General features: G+C 61.1%; 8 protein-coding genes across 8 annotated transcripts; 5 read left to right on the top strand and 3 right to left on the bottom strand.

Annotated features, from left to right (window-relative positions):
• Nucleotides 1-200: 200 nt before the first annotated feature.
• PAN0_014d4868 (ketol-acid reductoisomerase) lies at nucleotides 201-1,506 on the top strand (the record flags this gene model as incomplete). The annotated part of the gene is made up of 2 exons (XM_014799574.1): nucleotides 201-505; nucleotides 591-1,506. 2 exons carry the CDS (start codon nucleotides 201-203, stop codon nucleotides 1,504-1,506), a joined length of 1,221 nt encoding a protein of 406 aa, XP_014655060.1.
• Nucleotides 1,507-1,702: 196 nt separating this feature from the next.
• PAN0_014c4867 (ubiquinone/menaquinone biosynthesis methyltransferase) lies at nucleotides 1,703-2,644 on the bottom strand (the record flags this gene model as incomplete). The annotated part of the gene is made up of 1 exon (XM_014799573.1): nucleotides 1,703-2,644. One exon carries the CDS (start codon nucleotides 2,642-2,644, stop codon nucleotides 1,703-1,705), a length of 942 nt encoding a protein of 313 aa, XP_014655059.1.
• A 241-nt stretch (nucleotides 2,645-2,885) lies between these two features.
• PAN0_014d4866 (uncharacterized protein) lies at nucleotides 2,886-3,955 on the top strand (the record flags this gene model as incomplete). The annotated part of the gene is made up of 2 exons (XM_014799572.1): nucleotides 2,886-3,815; nucleotides 3,884-3,955. The coding sequence occupies 2 exons, from the start codon at nucleotides 2,886-2,888 to the stop codon at nucleotides 3,953-3,955; spliced, it is 1,002 nt and encodes a 333-aa protein (XP_014655058.1).
• Nucleotides 3,956-4,056: 101 nt separating this feature from the next.
• Nucleotides 4,057-5,868, bottom strand: PAN0_014c4865 (peptidase M24; the record flags this gene model as incomplete). Its single annotated transcript, XM_014799571.1, has 1 exon — nucleotides 4,057-5,868. The coding sequence occupies one exon, from the start codon at nucleotides 5,866-5,868 to the stop codon at nucleotides 4,057-4,059; it is 1,812 nt and encodes a 603-aa protein (XP_014655057.1).
• Nucleotides 5,869-6,106: 238 nt separating this feature from the next.
• PAN0_014d4864 (uncharacterized protein) lies at nucleotides 6,107-9,169 on the top strand (the record flags this gene model as incomplete). Its single annotated transcript, XM_014799570.1, has 6 exons — nucleotides 6,107-6,437; nucleotides 7,014-7,183; nucleotides 7,579-7,859; nucleotides 8,298-8,517; nucleotides 8,632-8,779; nucleotides 8,946-9,169. The coding sequence occupies 6 exons, from the start codon at nucleotides 6,107-6,109 to the stop codon at nucleotides 9,167-9,169; spliced, it is 1,374 nt and encodes a 457-aa protein (XP_014655056.1).
• A 736-nt stretch (nucleotides 9,170-9,905) lies between these two features.
• PAN0_014d4863 (uncharacterized protein) lies at nucleotides 9,906-11,348 on the top strand (the record flags this gene model as incomplete). Its single annotated transcript, XM_014799569.1, has 1 exon — nucleotides 9,906-11,348. The coding sequence occupies one exon, from the start codon at nucleotides 9,906-9,908 to the stop codon at nucleotides 11,346-11,348; it is 1,443 nt and encodes a 480-aa protein (XP_014655055.1).
• A 554-nt stretch (nucleotides 11,349-11,902) lies between these two features.
• Nucleotides 11,903-12,738, top strand: PAN0_014d4862 (snf7 family protein; the record flags this gene model as incomplete). The annotated part of the gene is made up of 4 exons (XM_014799568.1): nucleotides 11,903-11,961; nucleotides 12,039-12,081; nucleotides 12,190-12,453; nucleotides 12,511-12,738. The coding sequence occupies 4 exons, from the start codon at nucleotides 11,903-11,905 to the stop codon at nucleotides 12,736-12,738; spliced, it is 594 nt and encodes a 197-aa protein (XP_014655054.1).
• Nucleotides 12,739-12,835: 97 nt separating this feature from the next.
• Nucleotides 12,836-15,700, bottom strand: PAN0_014c4861 (pentatricopeptide repeat-containing protein At1g12700, mitochondrial-like; the record flags this gene model as incomplete). Its single annotated transcript, XM_014799567.1, has 1 exon — nucleotides 12,836-15,700. The coding sequence occupies one exon, from the start codon at nucleotides 15,698-15,700 to the stop codon at nucleotides 12,836-12,838; it is 2,865 nt and encodes a 954-aa protein (XP_014655053.1).
• Between the last annotated feature and the right edge of the window lie 262 nt (nucleotides 15,701-15,962).

Genomic DNA, 15,962 nt, shown 5'->3' with positions numbered 1-15,962 from the left:
AGCCGCAACAGCCCCAGCAGCAGCAGGCCCCACAACCCGTCCGTCCGCGCTTTCTTCCCGCCGCGCTCGCCCACCTCGCCTCGCCTCGCCCCACTCGTATAACTGCGTCTATTCCACCCCGTCCTTTCTTCCTCTCTCCCACAACACCTCCGTGATACCACCCCGCCCCCTTTGACCTTTGTCACACTCTCTCCCCCATAATGAACGCCAACGTTGCACGAACTGCCCTCAGGGCCGCCTCGCGCTCGTCGTCGCGACGTGTCGCCGGTGCCGCCCGTTCGCTCTCCATCGCCGCCACCGCACGCCCCGCCCTCAACAAGCTCGCCTCGGCGGCTGCCACCCCCGCTCTCGCTCGCGGCCTCAAGACCATCGAGTTCTCCGAGGGCATCCCCGAGAAGGTCTACGAGCGCGAGGACTGGCCCCTCGAGAAGCTCCAGGACTACTTCAAGAACGAGACCTTTGCCATTCTCGGCTACGGCTCCCAGGGCCACGGCCAGGGTCTTAAGTGAGTTTTGCCACGCTGCGCGAGCCAATTTTCCTCTTGATGAACGGCCACAAACTGACCTTGCCATCTTTTTGCCCTTTTTCAGCCTGCGCGACAACGGCCTGAACGTCATTGTCGGTGTGCGCAAGGACGGCGCCTCGTGGAAGGAGGCCATCGAGGACGGCTGGCAGCCCGGCAAGAACCTCTTCCCCATCGAGGAGGCCGCCGAGAAGGCCACCATCGCCATGCTCCTCCTCTCCGACGCCGCCTGCACCTCGGTCTACAACTCGATCAAGGACAAGATGCCCAACACCCACACCCTCTACTTCTCGCACGGCTTCCAGGTCACCTACAAGAACGAGACCGGCTTCGAGGCCCCCTCGGACAAGGACATCATCCTCTGCGCACCCAAGGGCTCCGGCCGCACCGTCCGCTCCCTCTTCCTCGAGTCGCGCGGCATCAACGGCTCCATCGCTGTGTACCAGGACGTCTCGGGCAAGGCGCTCGAGAAGGTCTCGGCCATGGGTGTCGCCGTGGGCTGCGGCTACCTCTACGAGACCACCTTTGAGCGCGAGGTGTACTCGGACCTGTACGGCGAGCGTGCCTGCCTCATGGGTGCCATCCAGGGTCTCTTCAAGGCGCAGTACGACGTGCTGCGCGCCAACGGCCACTCGCCCTCCGAGGCGTTCAACGAGACGTGCGAGGAGGCGCTCCAGTCGCTCTACCCGCTCGTCGGCGCCAACGGCATGGACTACATGTACAAGGCCTGCTCCACCACCGCCCGCCGCGGCGCGCTCGACTGGGCGCCCGAGTTCGAGAAGGCCAACAAGCCCGTCCTCGAGGCTCTGTACGAGTCCGTCCGCAACGGCTCCGAGACGCGCCGTGCGCTCGAGTTCGGCAACCGCAAGACCTACCGCCAGGACTTTGACAAGGAGACCGACGCCATCGCCGCACAGGAGATGTGGAAGGTCGGCCACAAGGTCCGCGCCCTCCGCCCCGAGAACGCCGCCAAGGGTCTCTAAGCGTGCTCGCACCGCCGCCACAACAAAACCTGATCTGCACAGGATCAACAGAGTTTCCCTTTCCCAGATGTACATTTAACGCTCAACTGCGCGCGCACTATATGCAACCATGACTTGTTCTCAGCTTTCGCACGCGCACTCGCACACTCGCACGCCCATCGCACGCTTATTTGGACAGGATTTGGCAAGGTTGCGATCACGGGGGAGCAGGTTTGGAGCACCAGTGGAGGTACGAGATGGAGAGGTCCGAGGTTTGGGTGAAGGTGGTGAGGCACGAGGAGATGAAGCCTGCGCCTGTGATGAGCTTGTAGATGGCGACGGGGGGAAGTTGGATGCGGGGACGCATTCCGACCAAGTCGGTTTGTGGGCCTGGGATGAGCTTTGAGTCGCGCATGAGAGTATGGGCCTCTTGGGGGGTTACGTAGAGACGGTGGTCGTGGGCGTCGCCCTGCATGGCGCGCAAGATTTGCTGGAGGATCCAGATGGTGAGGTAGAACGAGGTGGGTGTGCGGTTGATCGTGTCGAAGGAAAAGATGGCGTTGGGTTTGAGCACGCGTGCGATGTGGGAGAATGCGCTGCGCAGGTCGAAGAGGTGCTCGAGCACATCGGAGCAGATCATGGCGTCGATAGAGGCGGAAGGGAAGGGTAGGGCGTAGATGTCACCCACCACGTACTCGATGCTCATCCCGCCCGAAGCCGCCCGCTGACGACCAAGCTCGATCGACCGAGACGACATGTCGATCCCAAGGAGCTTGTAGGTGATGTTGCCATCAACGATGCCGTCCGCAGTGACGCGCGTGTGAGAATGCGCAATAGCATCGTGTATAGCCTCCACCGCAATCCCGGACCCACACCCAAGATCGAGGATGGTGATGGTGTGCGATTGTGCCGGGTCCAGCGTGGAGACCAGACGGTGGAGCTTGTCTAGAAAGTAGTTGACGCGCACAGGGTTGAGCAGAGCAAGCCCGCTGCGAGACCAGTCGAACGTGTGCGAGTCGTAGATCTCGTTGTCCAGACTGCTTGTTGCCGGATCCAACTTGGCGAGGCGGTCTGCGTAGGGTTCGGGGACGGAGGGTGCCAGTCCCACAGCGTGAAGTAGCGCACATGCGCGCTCCGCCGCCCAGCTGATGAGCGCCATACCCGCAAGCACCAACGATGGCAGACAGGTAGGACGATGTTGGGTTATGGCATCGGCATTCGTCCAAGTTTTTGTGGAGGTGAACAGGCGTAACCGATGCAGAGTCCGTGCGCGCACTTTGGCAGTGTGCGATGCGCTGCATCTGCATTCCCCACACGCGCGTCCACGCTCGTACGACCCCATTCCAAACACCGCATTCTCTCCCCTTCCCCCCACCACCACCACGCGCACAATCACCACAATGGCTGCAGTACCCAAGGCAACGCTCTACACGTTCGACGGATCCGTCTGGGCTTCGGCCCCGCGTCTCGCGCTCGTCGAAAAGGGTTACGCCAGCACCGACCTCGACCTCAAGATCGTCGACCTGCTCAAGGGCGAGAACTTTGACCCGTCGTTCCTGCGCATCAACTCCAAGGGCACCGTGCCTGCGCTCGTCGTGCCGCTGCTCGAAACGACTTCGGCTGAGGTGGATACAAAGTTCCGAGCCATCACCGACACCAAGCTCATCCTCGAGTTCTTGGACAAGTCGCGATCGCAGAATACGCTCGCTGCCAACGCCGACTCGGCAGCTGCACCCGCACCCATCCTGGCACCCGCGACAATTGAGGGAAAGGCGCTGAGCGACGAACTCATCGCCCTGGTCCACGAGCCTAGTGTGGATCCCAACTTTTTGCTGCTCGGTATTCGCAGCGAGGCGGAGCTGCAGAAGGCCAAGCAGGGTCTGCCCGGCACGTTTGTGGCGAACCGTCATGCGGCGCTCGTGGCCCACCAGAAGGCGCTCGAGAACTCGGCATCCACCACGGCGTTTGATGGATCCACCAACCCGAAGTCGAGCGCGGTTCACGAGAACCTCAAAAAGTGGTATGCGGACAAGATCTCCTCGCAGGCGCTCCTCACGGGCGCCTACGTCGGCGGCGACAAAGACGCCGTGGCACAGCTGGTGAAACTCACCAACGACGCATGGCAGAACGTGGCAAAGTGCATCGAGAAGCTCGAGACCAAGCTTACGGGGCCGTATGCGCTCGGTGACCAGATCTCGCTGGCTGATTTGCACATCGTCCCCTGGCTCGCCCGTATCGCGGCGGTGGCACAGGGTGTCAAGCCGGCGAGCGACCCCATCGCAAGCATCGATGCCGTCATCGCAGAGTACAACGTCAAGGTCGGCCAAAAGGTACGCTTCCCTCCCCTCACCTTAGAAAGACGCTGGCATACTGACATTGCTCGACCGGCCACCCACAGATCACCGCTTTTTGGCAGGCATTCAGCGAAAGACCCAGCTTCCAAGCCGTCTACGGCTCTGGTCTTCACTGATCTGCTGTCAATTCCTGCCTCGTATGGGGGCTGCACACACTGTCTCGATTTCACACTCTGGTTTCGCGAAAAAATGCAATGCTTTGGATTCGTGCTGGGTTCTACGTGGTCATGGCGGGTTGGAAGGATGCTGTGCCGTGGGTGTGTTTTTGGTCCAAGTAGCGTGCACATGCCGCCTCTACGTCGACGACTTCCTTGGGCGCCGCACTCGAGAGCACAATGTTGTCCGTCTCGCCCACGGCGATGTCGTCCTCGACACGGATGCCGATGCCCTGGAAGTGCTTGGGGAAGGCGTCGTCGTAGGGCACGTACACGCCCGGTTCCACCGTGACCACCACGCCGCTCTCGAGGCGCGTGGTGCGCTCGACGGACGCGCAGTCGTGCAGGTCGATGCCCAGCCAGTGGCCAATGTAGTGCGGATACAGCACGCGCTCCAGCGTGCCGCCCGTGAGGTGGAAGCCGATCTGGCGCAGTTCCTGGCGCAGGAAATCAACCGAGCGTCGATGCAGGTCTGCCAGCGTGAAGCACTGCTCCTCGGTTGCCAGCTGCGTGCACGATTTGAGCACGTTGAGCACCGCACTGTACAGGTCGCGCTGAGCCGAGGAGAAGCGGCCATCGGCGTTGGACGGGAAGGCGCGTGTGATGTCGGACGCGTATCCGTCAAGTTCGCCACCAGCATCGATGCAGACGAGTTGATCCGGCCTAACGAGACGGTCGTTATTGACGTAGTGAATGGTGAGCGCGTTGGAGCCCGATGCGACGACGGGCACGTACGCAGGGCGCTGCGAGCCGCGCAAGCCGCAGTTGTACTCGAACACCGCCTGGAGCTGCGCTTCGGAAACACCGGGGCGCACGAAACCCATGGTCTCGGACATGGCCTCGCCGCTCGCACGGCCGGCGCGCTTCATGATGCGCAGCTCGTTGCGAGACTTTACAAAGCGCAGCCGCTCCACCTCGCGCGCGAGCGAGTGGCACTTGCGCGTATCGCCGAGCAGCTTGACCACCGCGTCAAAGTCGGACTTCTTGGCAAACACGTCGAGCGCCGTGGTGGAGGGTGGACTGAGGTAGTTGAGCAGGTTGCCTGCTTTGCTCTGTGCGCTGCTGGCGCTGCGTCGTGGCGTGGTGGGCTGCGTGGGCGACTCGACGTACACGTGCGTATAGCGCGGCAGGATCTGCTTGAGGTGGTTCAGCAGGATGGCCGGGTCGAGCTCGTACGCCTCGTCGGCGCCAAACACGTCGACGGCACCGTCGAGCCCCGTGCGTGGGCCGTTCCAGGTCTCGTTGTGCTCGTCGCGCTTCTGCACAAACATGGTCATCTTGTATCCCCGCGCAGACGACGCATCTTTCTCGAGGATCACGGCAGAGTCGGGCTCCTGGAAGCCCGTGAGATACCAAAAGTTGGTCTCCTGACGGAACTTGTAAAAGATGTTGCCGCTCATGCTCTTGACCCGGCCGGACATGGCTACGACCACGCTGTTGTCAGGCAGACGGTCCATGAGCTTCTTGCGGCGCTCCTCGTACTCGGACTTTGGGATGCCCGGTGTGAGCTGTTCGGTGGCGACGATACCGGCGCCGGCGTCGTACATGTCGTCGTGCGGCAGCGCATCGCCAGGCCGCAGCAGCGCATCTTCCGAGCCCAGCACGCCGCGTCGCGGGAACAGATGCGGGTGCGAATGCGGCAAAGGCTGGCCGTACGTCCTCTGTCGCCCAGAGAGGTTGGAGCTAGACGAAGCCGAAGACGACGAAGCGTTGGCGGTGTGGTACGGGTCGACGTCGTCGGTGGGTCGTGCTGCGGAAGAAGCTGTACGCCTCGTGATGGTGCCGGCGCTGCCAGGGCCGATGGAGGCGCTGGTAGAAGCGCGTGTGAGCCGAGCCAGCGCAGTGCGCGACGTGCGACTCAAGCTCGCAGCCATGGTGGAGTGGCTCCGCTCGCAATCGTGTGGTGAATGCAGTCGGAAGGGTGGACAGCCGATTCCGAGTTGTGCCGTCGTGTGAGGGTGGAATTTGCGAAATCAGGGCCGGAGTCCATGATGCAACGGCGCTTTCGGAAGCACGGCGAGGGTCCGCTTTGCGTAACTCTTAGTCATCTTTGTCCCTTCTCAGCGCTATCAGATTCGCGATGGCCGGTTCTCGTACGAATTCTCCTGGCTGATGGCGTCCCATTTTGCTCCCACGCCTCTTTTCGACGCTCGACAGCAACGGCGACAAATTGGCGTAGCAACGCACGATGCACCCACGAGGTCGGGCCGCAAGGCAGTCATGCTCAACGCCTCGTTCGGCACACTCTGCACCCAATGCAACGCCCCTCCGATCGTGTGGGCGCTGATGGCGGCGGTGCATGGCTTCTTCGTGACGATGCCTGAGGGTGCAGATGCACGTTCCGGCTCAACGGCGGCCACCGCGTGCCGTGCTCTCGGCATCCAATTCCGCAGTGCCGTCAGCTGTTGCCCGAGCCAGGAGATCGGCCTCGTCACGAACGCTAGTGAGTCTGACGGCGGACCTTGGTCAGAGGCGTTGATTGTGCACGGATCCTTGGCCTCTTTGTCAGCACGAGAGGGGCCCCGCTGCGGAGGGTCAGATAGCAATCCCCGCACCACAGTCTGCTGGAGTCCGGCGCGGACGGGCATCGATTGGGATCAATTGATAAGAAAAGAGCCATGCGGCATGACCTTTCTTTGCCAAATGTGTACAGCAAGTTATGCCGGCCCGTGCACCTGAATGGCACGACAACCCCGCCCGGCCCATTTAGACGACACCCGTTCATAAGGGGTCCGAGTGGTGCTTGGATTGGCAACGATGGGCGGAGTCGGGGACGGCCTACAAGAGAGAAGGACGGCATATGCAGGGTAGAGTGTGTGCTCGGAGATGGAAGGCCGTCCCGCGCGTTGAAATTGACAGGGCCGTCTCGGCGTCTAGATGCCGTTGGCTCTCGAGTCGCACGCACGAGCCCTTTGGCCTTCGCTTGTCCGAGCATGGAGAAGGAATTCGGCGGCTGGTGGTTTCCGAGCATGTTCGTCGCTCGGCTAACAGAGGGCCAGGACTCCGGAAACTACTGTAGACTGCATTGCATGGGAAAACAGGCCCAAGCTCATGCCAAGCACACACAAAGACGCACCTCACCACGTCTTCTTGGGCGGTCAGTTCCACTGGCAAAAGCATGCGCTTGTCAGCGCTCATCGCGGTCGACACTGGGTGTCGCTCGATCTCCAAGGCGTTGCTACAGTGCCGGTGCGGTGACGAGCGGTGGTGGAAGCAGACGCGCTTGGCGTGAGAAGCATGGCGGATCGACAATGCTGGGCATTTGCGTCATCCTGCGAGACGGCCGGGGGTGCTAGGTAGCCTTATCGGCTGGCGCTGTTTGGACAGGAAGGACGCCTTCTCGCCAGCGCTCGAAGCGAGCTGACCTTGAAGCCTCGAGGCAGTTGGCGTTGTCCGGGTGGCCGAAGCGGCCTCGGGTAGCTACTGTAGCTACAGTAGCATGCTCGCGTCTTTGTATGGACGGGGAAAAATATTACATCATTGTCCAGCGCGATAGAGCGTGATTTTGGAACAAAGTCTTCCAGGGACCCCTTTTTGGACACTTGTCTTGCTTCGGATGGATGTGACCCTGGGGGCTTTTGGAGGCTAAGCGCCTTGACGTGCGCAAGAAGAAGAAGAAGAAGAAGCTTTTGCGCATATCCGTCGGCGGCGACACGCTACTGCCGTCGCATGCTCGTCTCTCGCTTGCATCGTCGCCGCCGAACGTTACGCTGCACAGCCCCGACCCCTCTGCACGCTATGCCTCATTGACACGCGAGAAAGCGACTGCAACTCTAAGTACGGTATCTGGGCTTGCCGCAGCCGAAGTTCGAGTTGCCCTCGGAAGCAGCAGCCATGCCGAGGTGCTCAGCTCAGCCAGGCGCAGGTTCGCTCCGGAGCATCCGACTGCTTCGAATCAGTTCATATCGATTCGGATCCGCGCCGCAAGTTATCGACTGGTGGCTGCGGCCAATTGCAGTTCAGATTGCGGTTGTGTGGGGCGGCAAGCAAGATGCAGAGGGTTGCTGCACTTCAGATTCCGTTGTGGGGCCAGCCAGTTCCAAATCTGCAGCCAAAATCCCGTGATGTGGCTCGGCTAGCGCACACCAACTGAGACGGCCTCTCGCCACCTTTTTGGCTCCTTGCGCGAGCCATTCTGCTCGACCCCTGCCGCGCTGCGCACAACTCCGCTGCAGCTTCAGTTTGAGATCGAGTTCTCATCTCGAAAAAAAAAAAAATCCAATTTCACTGCGCACCCCGCTGTCTAAAAACAGTCGACCCACGGACGGTGTCGCTTTATGCACCTCCTCCGTTCCGATTACAGACCCAGCTACAGTGAGACCGCTCAGACCGCTCAGACAGGGGAAGCGCCAGTTGAAGCTCAACCGCTCCAACGGCGCTCGACTTGGCGTGCAGCACCTGAGCCACCGCATCACACAAAAGCGTGGCGCCGTCAACCAACCCCACGTCGTTGCGACGAACGAGCATCAATGCAGCCTGAGCCTTCCGATTGGACGTTGCAAAAGAAAGCGCACGATGGACAGGTGAGAGCCAAGCCAGCAGTTGCAAAGCAGACGAGCAGGTGGCCAGGCTCTCCTTGACGCACGGCATCTTGTCCCGTCCGAAGAGCTGAAACCAGACCGACCTGCAACGTGCAGCAGCAGCAGCAACACATGTCAAATCAGGATCGACTCGCTGTGCAGTCGAGGTGCAGCAAGGGCGGCAACACGGGCCGCCAATCGTGGACAATGGACGGACGGGCCAGTGCTTTGGGCGGTCTGGATAATGCGGGCCTCCAGTGCCAATGTCAGGAAATTCACATCGCCCTAGCCGAGCAGCGACAGCGGGAAAAAAAACGAACTTGGGCCAGCCCCGACCACGCAGGCACAAGCGCTACGGGATTCCCAGAGTGCACAACCGAGCCGACACTGCATTGGCTTTAGCTTTTGCACGCTGCGCTCGTGCCGTCCAGGTCACACGGCACTCGCCGACTACGGCGTTCGAGCGCGAGTCGAGGCACTCTCTGCGACGTTGGCAATCCTCGGCTGCTTCCGAAGCGTGGCGGTTCGAACGAGCTTTTGCCACCGCATCAGCTCCAAGCGCGCAAAGGCTCGTAAAGGGCCGTTGAGCGATAACTCACAGCGGGAAGGAAATTGGAGTGGTGGCGTGGACTCCGTCACATCGACTGTGCTGTAACCGCCTCGATTTCGATAAGCGCCTGCCATCTGCCACTGGCGCTGCAGCTCGTGCAGCTGGCGTGGCTGCTGCTCACTGGCTTGCCCCGCTCCGGAGCTCCATTCGAAGTGCATTCGGAGCGGCAGTCGGCTGCCAATCAAACAATCGCTCTGCCAACACCTCCCATGCGCCAAGCTGTGCATGCAGCTGCCCTCACCTCTTGCCTCACCTCGCCTCGCCTCGCCTCGCCATCCGCCACTGACCGCCCAGTTTCTCGGCTAGCCCGGCTGCTGAGAAGACGCCTTTCCAGGTTTCCAAATCATTCCCAGATGCACCTGCAACTGCGCCTGCACCCGCTGCACACTCCGACGACGTGCAGCTGCCACACATGGAGCCCCCCTGGGCTGGTTGCCGCCTCCTTGCCGTGTCAGAAGTTGCAAACTTGTCGCTCTCTCCCTCTCCGCCGCCGCCCTCACATTCCGTCGGCTGGCCCTTTGTCTCTCTGCTATCCTCGGATGGCACTTCCAATATATACACTTCGCCTTCCTTCTGGCTGATATTTCCACCCCATCGCTCGACAGTCGCTTGCCTGATATCGTAACTTGTCGCCCACATCGCGACGATCCACGACCACCACCACCATCACAACCACAGCAACGACGATCACAACGCAGTTTTCGTCTGCCCTTCACCCACACCTCCCCCTCTTTGCACTCGATCGTCACTCAGCTGCGATCGAGCCTCATCTTCACTCGGCATGGTCTCTCTTTCCTACTCGGCACCTACTCCTTCCGATGACCCTGTCTTTGTCCGCACCCACTTCCTCGGTCGTGTCGCCTCGGACGCTCTCGGCCTCGAGTACCAGCATGAGCTGCTCAAGCGACGCTCCAGCCGTCACAGCGACCTCAACCGCTGGGACGCAAACTGGCTCGCTCCCGTCACTCACACCATGAGCTACGACACCGACGACACCACCGACACCGACGACGACGTCCTCCTCAACTCGCAAGCTTCGTCCCAAAACAACAAGTCGGCCGCTGCACACCAGCTTCGAAGTCGCTCGTCCACTCTGCCAGTCCTGTACACCTCCAACGCTCCCGTCGAGATGGCGCGCGCGCGTTCCATGACCGCACCACCCACTGCCGCCTCCTCGTTCGCAGACCTTCGTTCCTCGCGCAAGAATCGATCCTCCAGCGCCACCCAGTCTCGCCTCCTTCCCGAGCATCCCCTCACCATTGACACGGCACAACCTCTCCGCCTGTCCACCGCCAACATCGCTACGCTCTCCAGCGATGCGTCGTCCTCGTCTTCTTCTGTCCGCGCAACCTCGCCAATGCCTACCGTTCAGCCTTCGCCCAAGACCTGCAGCGCGCCCGTCGTCCGCATCGAATGCTCCGAGTCAGATGGTTCCTGCCACGGCGACGCCGGTGATCAGGACCCCGAGGCTCAGCTCGCCGCCGGCATCATCCGCCTGCGCGAACAGCGTCGCAGCTCGGCACACAAGTCGCAATCCCGACGCACCACGACCAAGCGCCGCGCATCCACCACCCAGGCATCCTCGTCCACTCCCAAGCAGTCGCTCGACATCAACGAAGATCTCGACTCGGACGATGCCGACTCGCTCATCATTCGCAACCACGGAGGCAGCTTTGTCCTGCGTCTCGCAGAGATGGTGCTCGACTTTGGCTCATCGGCTCTCGAGAAGCTCGTGGCCGCCGACGCTCCCGAAACGGCGCAAGACAGCATGGCAGGGCTTCAACCCCGCCGACGATCATCCACAACTCCCAAACAGCTCACGGCCGAAGCTGGCGAGCTGCTGCGTCGTCGCCGCGAGCGCCGTGGCACCGTGCTGCCCACCGACTCCCCGGAATCCATCGGTGGCACCAAGTCCACTCTGACGCGGTCCTGGTCCGTTCCCAAGCTGCTCAGCCTCCCGCTCTTCAATCCCTCGGCCTCGCTCCGTGCGCTCTCGTCTACCACAGCATCGACGCCTGCCACCCCTTCGTCCGCTCCCGCCCGTCTGCATCCCAACTTTGGCTTCACCATGGCGTTCGAAGAGCCCGCTCACAATGAGCCCAGCTCCTTCGACGAGGTCGGCGCCTGCTTTGTCCGAAACAGTGTCTCGCTCTATTCCAAGTCGCCCAAGCCAGACAACGCATCCCTCGGACCCGAACAGGTCTCTCCGCTCTGGAAGCAGTAACATTCACGATTCTCATGATGACTTTTGACGACATCCCGCTATCGTCCTAGCACTCTACTAGCATTTTCTGTACTTGTATCAGCATGGGCATTATGAACATGGACTTTATCTCTCTGCTCTTTGCTCGCTGCTGCTGCCGTGTGCTACGAGTGTTTCGAGAGCATATGTGATGCGGATGGTGACAGCTGTCAGCGGAGCGGAACGGTCTGCAGTGGGGCGTGCCTTTATCGCTGCATCCGACTAGGGATGCGGAGAGATTGGCGATTTTTGGCGGCCGCTCGGACGCGGTGCAGCGCGCATCGCAGCTCCACATTTCCACTTAACCGAGCAGCAGCCCCGACCCTGAGCTCGATGTGCAGCTCCACCATCATCCCTCCTACCCAGCGGGCGGCTTCGCGTCCACGTACACTCGAAGCGTCCTCATCCAGTGCATACACTCGGAACGTGTCTGTCATCCGCTCACACTCAGAGGCCCCTCAGTCACTTACACGTATTCAGGCGCTCTCGGCGGCTCGCGGACACCACGCAGGCCACAAGGCATATCAGCGCGCACCATGGGCGCAACGAGCTCCAAGGGGCCCAAGATCACTCCGCACGACAGGGCTGTGCTCGAGTAAGTTGTACGGCGCCTAGAAAGCCATATTGCTTGCTGTGGCTGACGATATCATGACCTATATGGATGATTGGCAGCCTCAAACTTCAACGCGACCGCATTAAGCAGTATCAAAAGAAGGTAGGTGACAGCACTGGGCGTCACAGGGCAACACTCAGAGGCTGACCAGGGGTGGAGCCATTGCAGCTGCAAACAATCTTGGACCGGGAGCATGAAATCGCGCGTCAGTGTCTCGCCAAGGGCGACAAGGCGAAGGCGCTCACCGCACTGCGTAGACGCAAGTATCAGGAGAGTCTGATCCAAAAGACCGACTCGCAGCTCGAGACGCTCGAGGGACTCGTCTCGTCCATCGAGTTTTCGCAGATCCAACAGAGCGTCATGCTCGGTCTGCAGCAGGGAAATGCGGTGCTCAAACAGATTCACACCGAAATGAACCCCGAATCCGTCGAAAGGCTGCTCGAAGAAACCGCCGAAGCACAGGCGTATCAAAGGGTAAGTCTGCATTGCTTGCGAGTCAATGGGATCATGCTGACACTGTTGCTTGGCCAGGAAATCGACGAGATGCTCGCTACAAACATGACCGCAGAGGAGGAAGATGCCGTACAGTCCGAACTCGAACAGCTCGAACGAGAGGCGGGTGTGCGGGTCGACGTGCCAAGTGTCGAGTTGCCAGAGGCTCCAACCACCGAACCCGTCGCACAGACACCCGTACAAGAACAGCAGCCGCAGCCACAGCCGCAAAAGGCGCAACCGGAACGACAAGCTGTGCTCGCATGATTTCGTGCTCACAAGTCGAATCGAGTCTGCTTTTGTCATGGAACCACACGATTGGATGGCATTGGGTTTGAATTTGGAGCGTGCGGGAGACTGGCGGTCACTGGGGCAAATGCGACAGCCTCGATGCTGCTCGCTCCACGAGCCTCGACAGCGACAGACCGCCGTCTGCGCCAGCTAGCGAGCCCACCTCTCGCACAAGCTGGATGGCCGTGTGGAGCGCGCGTGCTGCCGTTTCCACCGCCACCTTGTCGCGGGGCCCGTATTCGAGCCGGTCGAGCAGCGAGCTAAAGATGACGATCCAGGTGGTGTGACCAGGCGCCGCCATGGGAGGGCGCACCTTGGAATTCTTGAGCGCAGCAGATGCAAATGCACCAAGCGCACGCGAGGGCTCGGGCGGCGAGGTTCGGAGCATCATGTCGTCGATCACGTCCATGGATCGGAAGAACGCCGCCTGGTCCGCGCTTGCACTGCACAGTCCCTCGATGAGACAGCGGTAGGTCGCCGAGGTGAGTGGAAGACCGCGGCTCTTCATGTGCTCGAGAAGCAACAGCGCGAGAGATACGGAGGGTGAAGATTGCGTCCATCGCTTGGTGGTTTCCACCGACTCGCCGAGTCGAGATAGAGGTTTGGGTGCAGCGCGATACCGAGCAGGGACGGATTTGGTGGCGAAGGCATGTGCCACCGCATCCGGGTTCTGCATCGCCCCGTTTATGAGAGCGGTGTAGGTGATCTCGGACGGCGCGACTTTGGCGTCGATCATGCGGTCGAGCAGCTCGAGCGCCGCCTCGATACGCACGTCGTTGGAGGACTGCGTCCGACGATCCGGCGAATCTTTCAGCAGCGTTTGCGATGCTAGATCCGTGTGTGCAGCATCGGCGCCCACGAGACACGCCTTGATCATGGCGGTATAGGTGACGACGTTGGGCTGCACACCGAGGCTGTTCATGATATCCAGAGTCTTGGCTACGGCGTCGGTGGAGGCCGACTCGCCCGACTGGCGCAGCAGCGCATCGAGGATCGTGGTGAAGGTGACGACGTCCGGCTCAAGCCGCAGCTTGTCGGCGAGGCGGATGGTCGACGCCACGGACTGCAGGTCTCCCAAGCGCGCGTGGGCGCGAAGGAATGTGTTGATCGTGCCGATGTTGGGCGCTGGCCCTTTGGCCAGCATGTCTTCGAGCAAGACTTGCGCCTGAGCATGGCGTCTGTTGAGGAATAGTCCGTTGAGAACAGCGTTGTACGTCTCGGCGCCGACGTTGAGCTGGCCGCCGTTACGCTGGCTTGCAGCCACCATGTCGGCAAACAGCGCCATGGCTTCCTCGACGTGCTTGGCGCGCAAATGAACGTTGATCATTGTCGTGTACATTTGTACGTCGGGCGGGCTGGCTGATGCTGCGGTTGAGGCATAATTCAGCGCAGCCGTCCACGTCTGCACCGCAGCGGCGTGGTTGTTGCCACGGCCGTATCCGTCGAGAAGCGCGTTCCATATGCGCGGCGTGGGGCGCAGCTTCAACGCTTGGAACTTGGACCACACCTGCATGGCGAGCTCGATGCGTCCTGCGGCGATAAAGTTGGACAGACACACGGACCAGCAGCTCTCTGTCCATCTCACCCTTTGGGCAGGCACGGTCGCGGCGGCTGCGGGCGAGGGGTGGTCCATGAGCAGCCAAGGTGGCGACTGCGAGCATGCGCGCATGGCTGTGCTGAAGATGGCGTGCACATCGTCGACCTGTCGCAGAGTAAATAGGGAGCCGAGAAGGCGAGCAATGCGTTGAGCACCACCGGAACCGGAAGAAAGACCACGCGCTAGCTCGATGTCCCACAGCGTAGCACGGGCAGCCTCCCAATTTGCAGCGCGAGCGGTGGCTGTCTCGAGATGGGGCAAGAGCGAGTCGTGCAGACGCTTGGCACGAGCCGATTGGAAGAAGATTCGAAACGGCGTGCCGAATTCAACCGTGTCGAAGAGGTCTGCAACGCGCCAGGGAGACTGCGAATAGGTGCACGCAAAGGCGATGAGGCAGACCATGTCGTGGATCTCGATCTTGACGCCTGCTCGCGATACGTCGAGCTGGACGAATGACCGAGACTCTTCCGCTTGTTCCTCTGTGGCGGGAGGTGTGGGCGGCTTGGGTTCATGCAGGGGTGCATTGGCAAGTCGCATGCGCACGATGTGTTGCCAAATGGCAACGACGGCATCGAACTGGCCGTGCGCGAGCAACAGCCGGAACCATGCGGTGATGAGATCCACATCGCCCGTCATCGATGCCGCGTTCGCAAACTCGCCGAGTCGAGTTTTCCATTGTTGCGATTGGACGACGTGTCCGGCGCCGGCAGACAGGGCGGAGGACAGGCGGAGGATGTCTCGATGCTGTGCGCGACCGACGTGCTGGCAGTCCGGACCGAGGCGCTCCCATGCTGTCCAGACAGAAGCCAGATCTTGGCTATCGATGGCATCTTGGAGCGTGTCCAGCTGCGCCCGGACGGTGCGAGGCAGAGATGCGAGGTCCGTTGCGAGCGGCGCAAGCGCCAGCAGACGCTCTTTTCGAGTCGAGCCGGAAGCCGAATTTGAACCTGGGCGCCTCGTGCCGCCTGGCTGCTGACGTGCGGGAGAGCGATGTACGTCATGCGCACGATCGTTCCGATCGGACCGCTTACGCGGCTTCGCCGCCTTTGGCACATGTACGCTGAAAGCCGAGTCGGTGTACGCTTTTGCGAGACGGGTTGCAGAGCAAGATCCGGGGGCGGCAAGCAGCGAAGTGCGTGGGAGGCTGAAGGCGCTGAGCGCTGTGATTCGGAACATGATGCGCTCGATGTGAGCGCTGCTCGCAACGAGGCTCAATGCTAGATGCTCGACACTTTGCAGACCGGGGTTAGAGGTGCAGAGAGCATGAGCCTCGTTGCTCTTGCGGAGGAAGAAACAAGAGCCCAGGGTCCTTCCCGCCCGTTTCCGACTTCCGAGGATCATGCGAAATTCCGGTCAGAATGTTACGTTTTAACGAAACGTGGACAGACAAGGATGAATGCAGTTTGCGTTGGTTGGAAGGAGATGGAGGCTCGCATGCGGATGTATGTAGTCGGAGGGAGGGTTGGGAGCAAGGGCTGAGGTTGTCATTTCACAGTGAAGACTGACCAAAGCGCACAGTGCGCCAGCAGGGGATCGGGCGCGTCTGTGCGATCGTTGCCGATCTAGTTTTGATGGCGTGGCTGATGGCTGGGCTGAGTTGGGC

This window comes from Moesziomyces antarcticus (assembly GCF_000747765.1).
Source record: "Moesziomyces antarcticus DNA, scaffold: scaffold_v10014, strain JCM 10317, whole genome shotgun sequence".
In the NCBI taxonomy this organism is placed as follows: domain Eukaryota; kingdom Fungi; phylum Basidiomycota; class Ustilaginomycetes; order Ustilaginales; family Ustilaginaceae; genus Moesziomyces; species Moesziomyces antarcticus.
The sequence above is the reverse complement of the archived record's forward strand: the minus strand, read 5'-3'. Positions and strand labels throughout refer to the sequence as shown.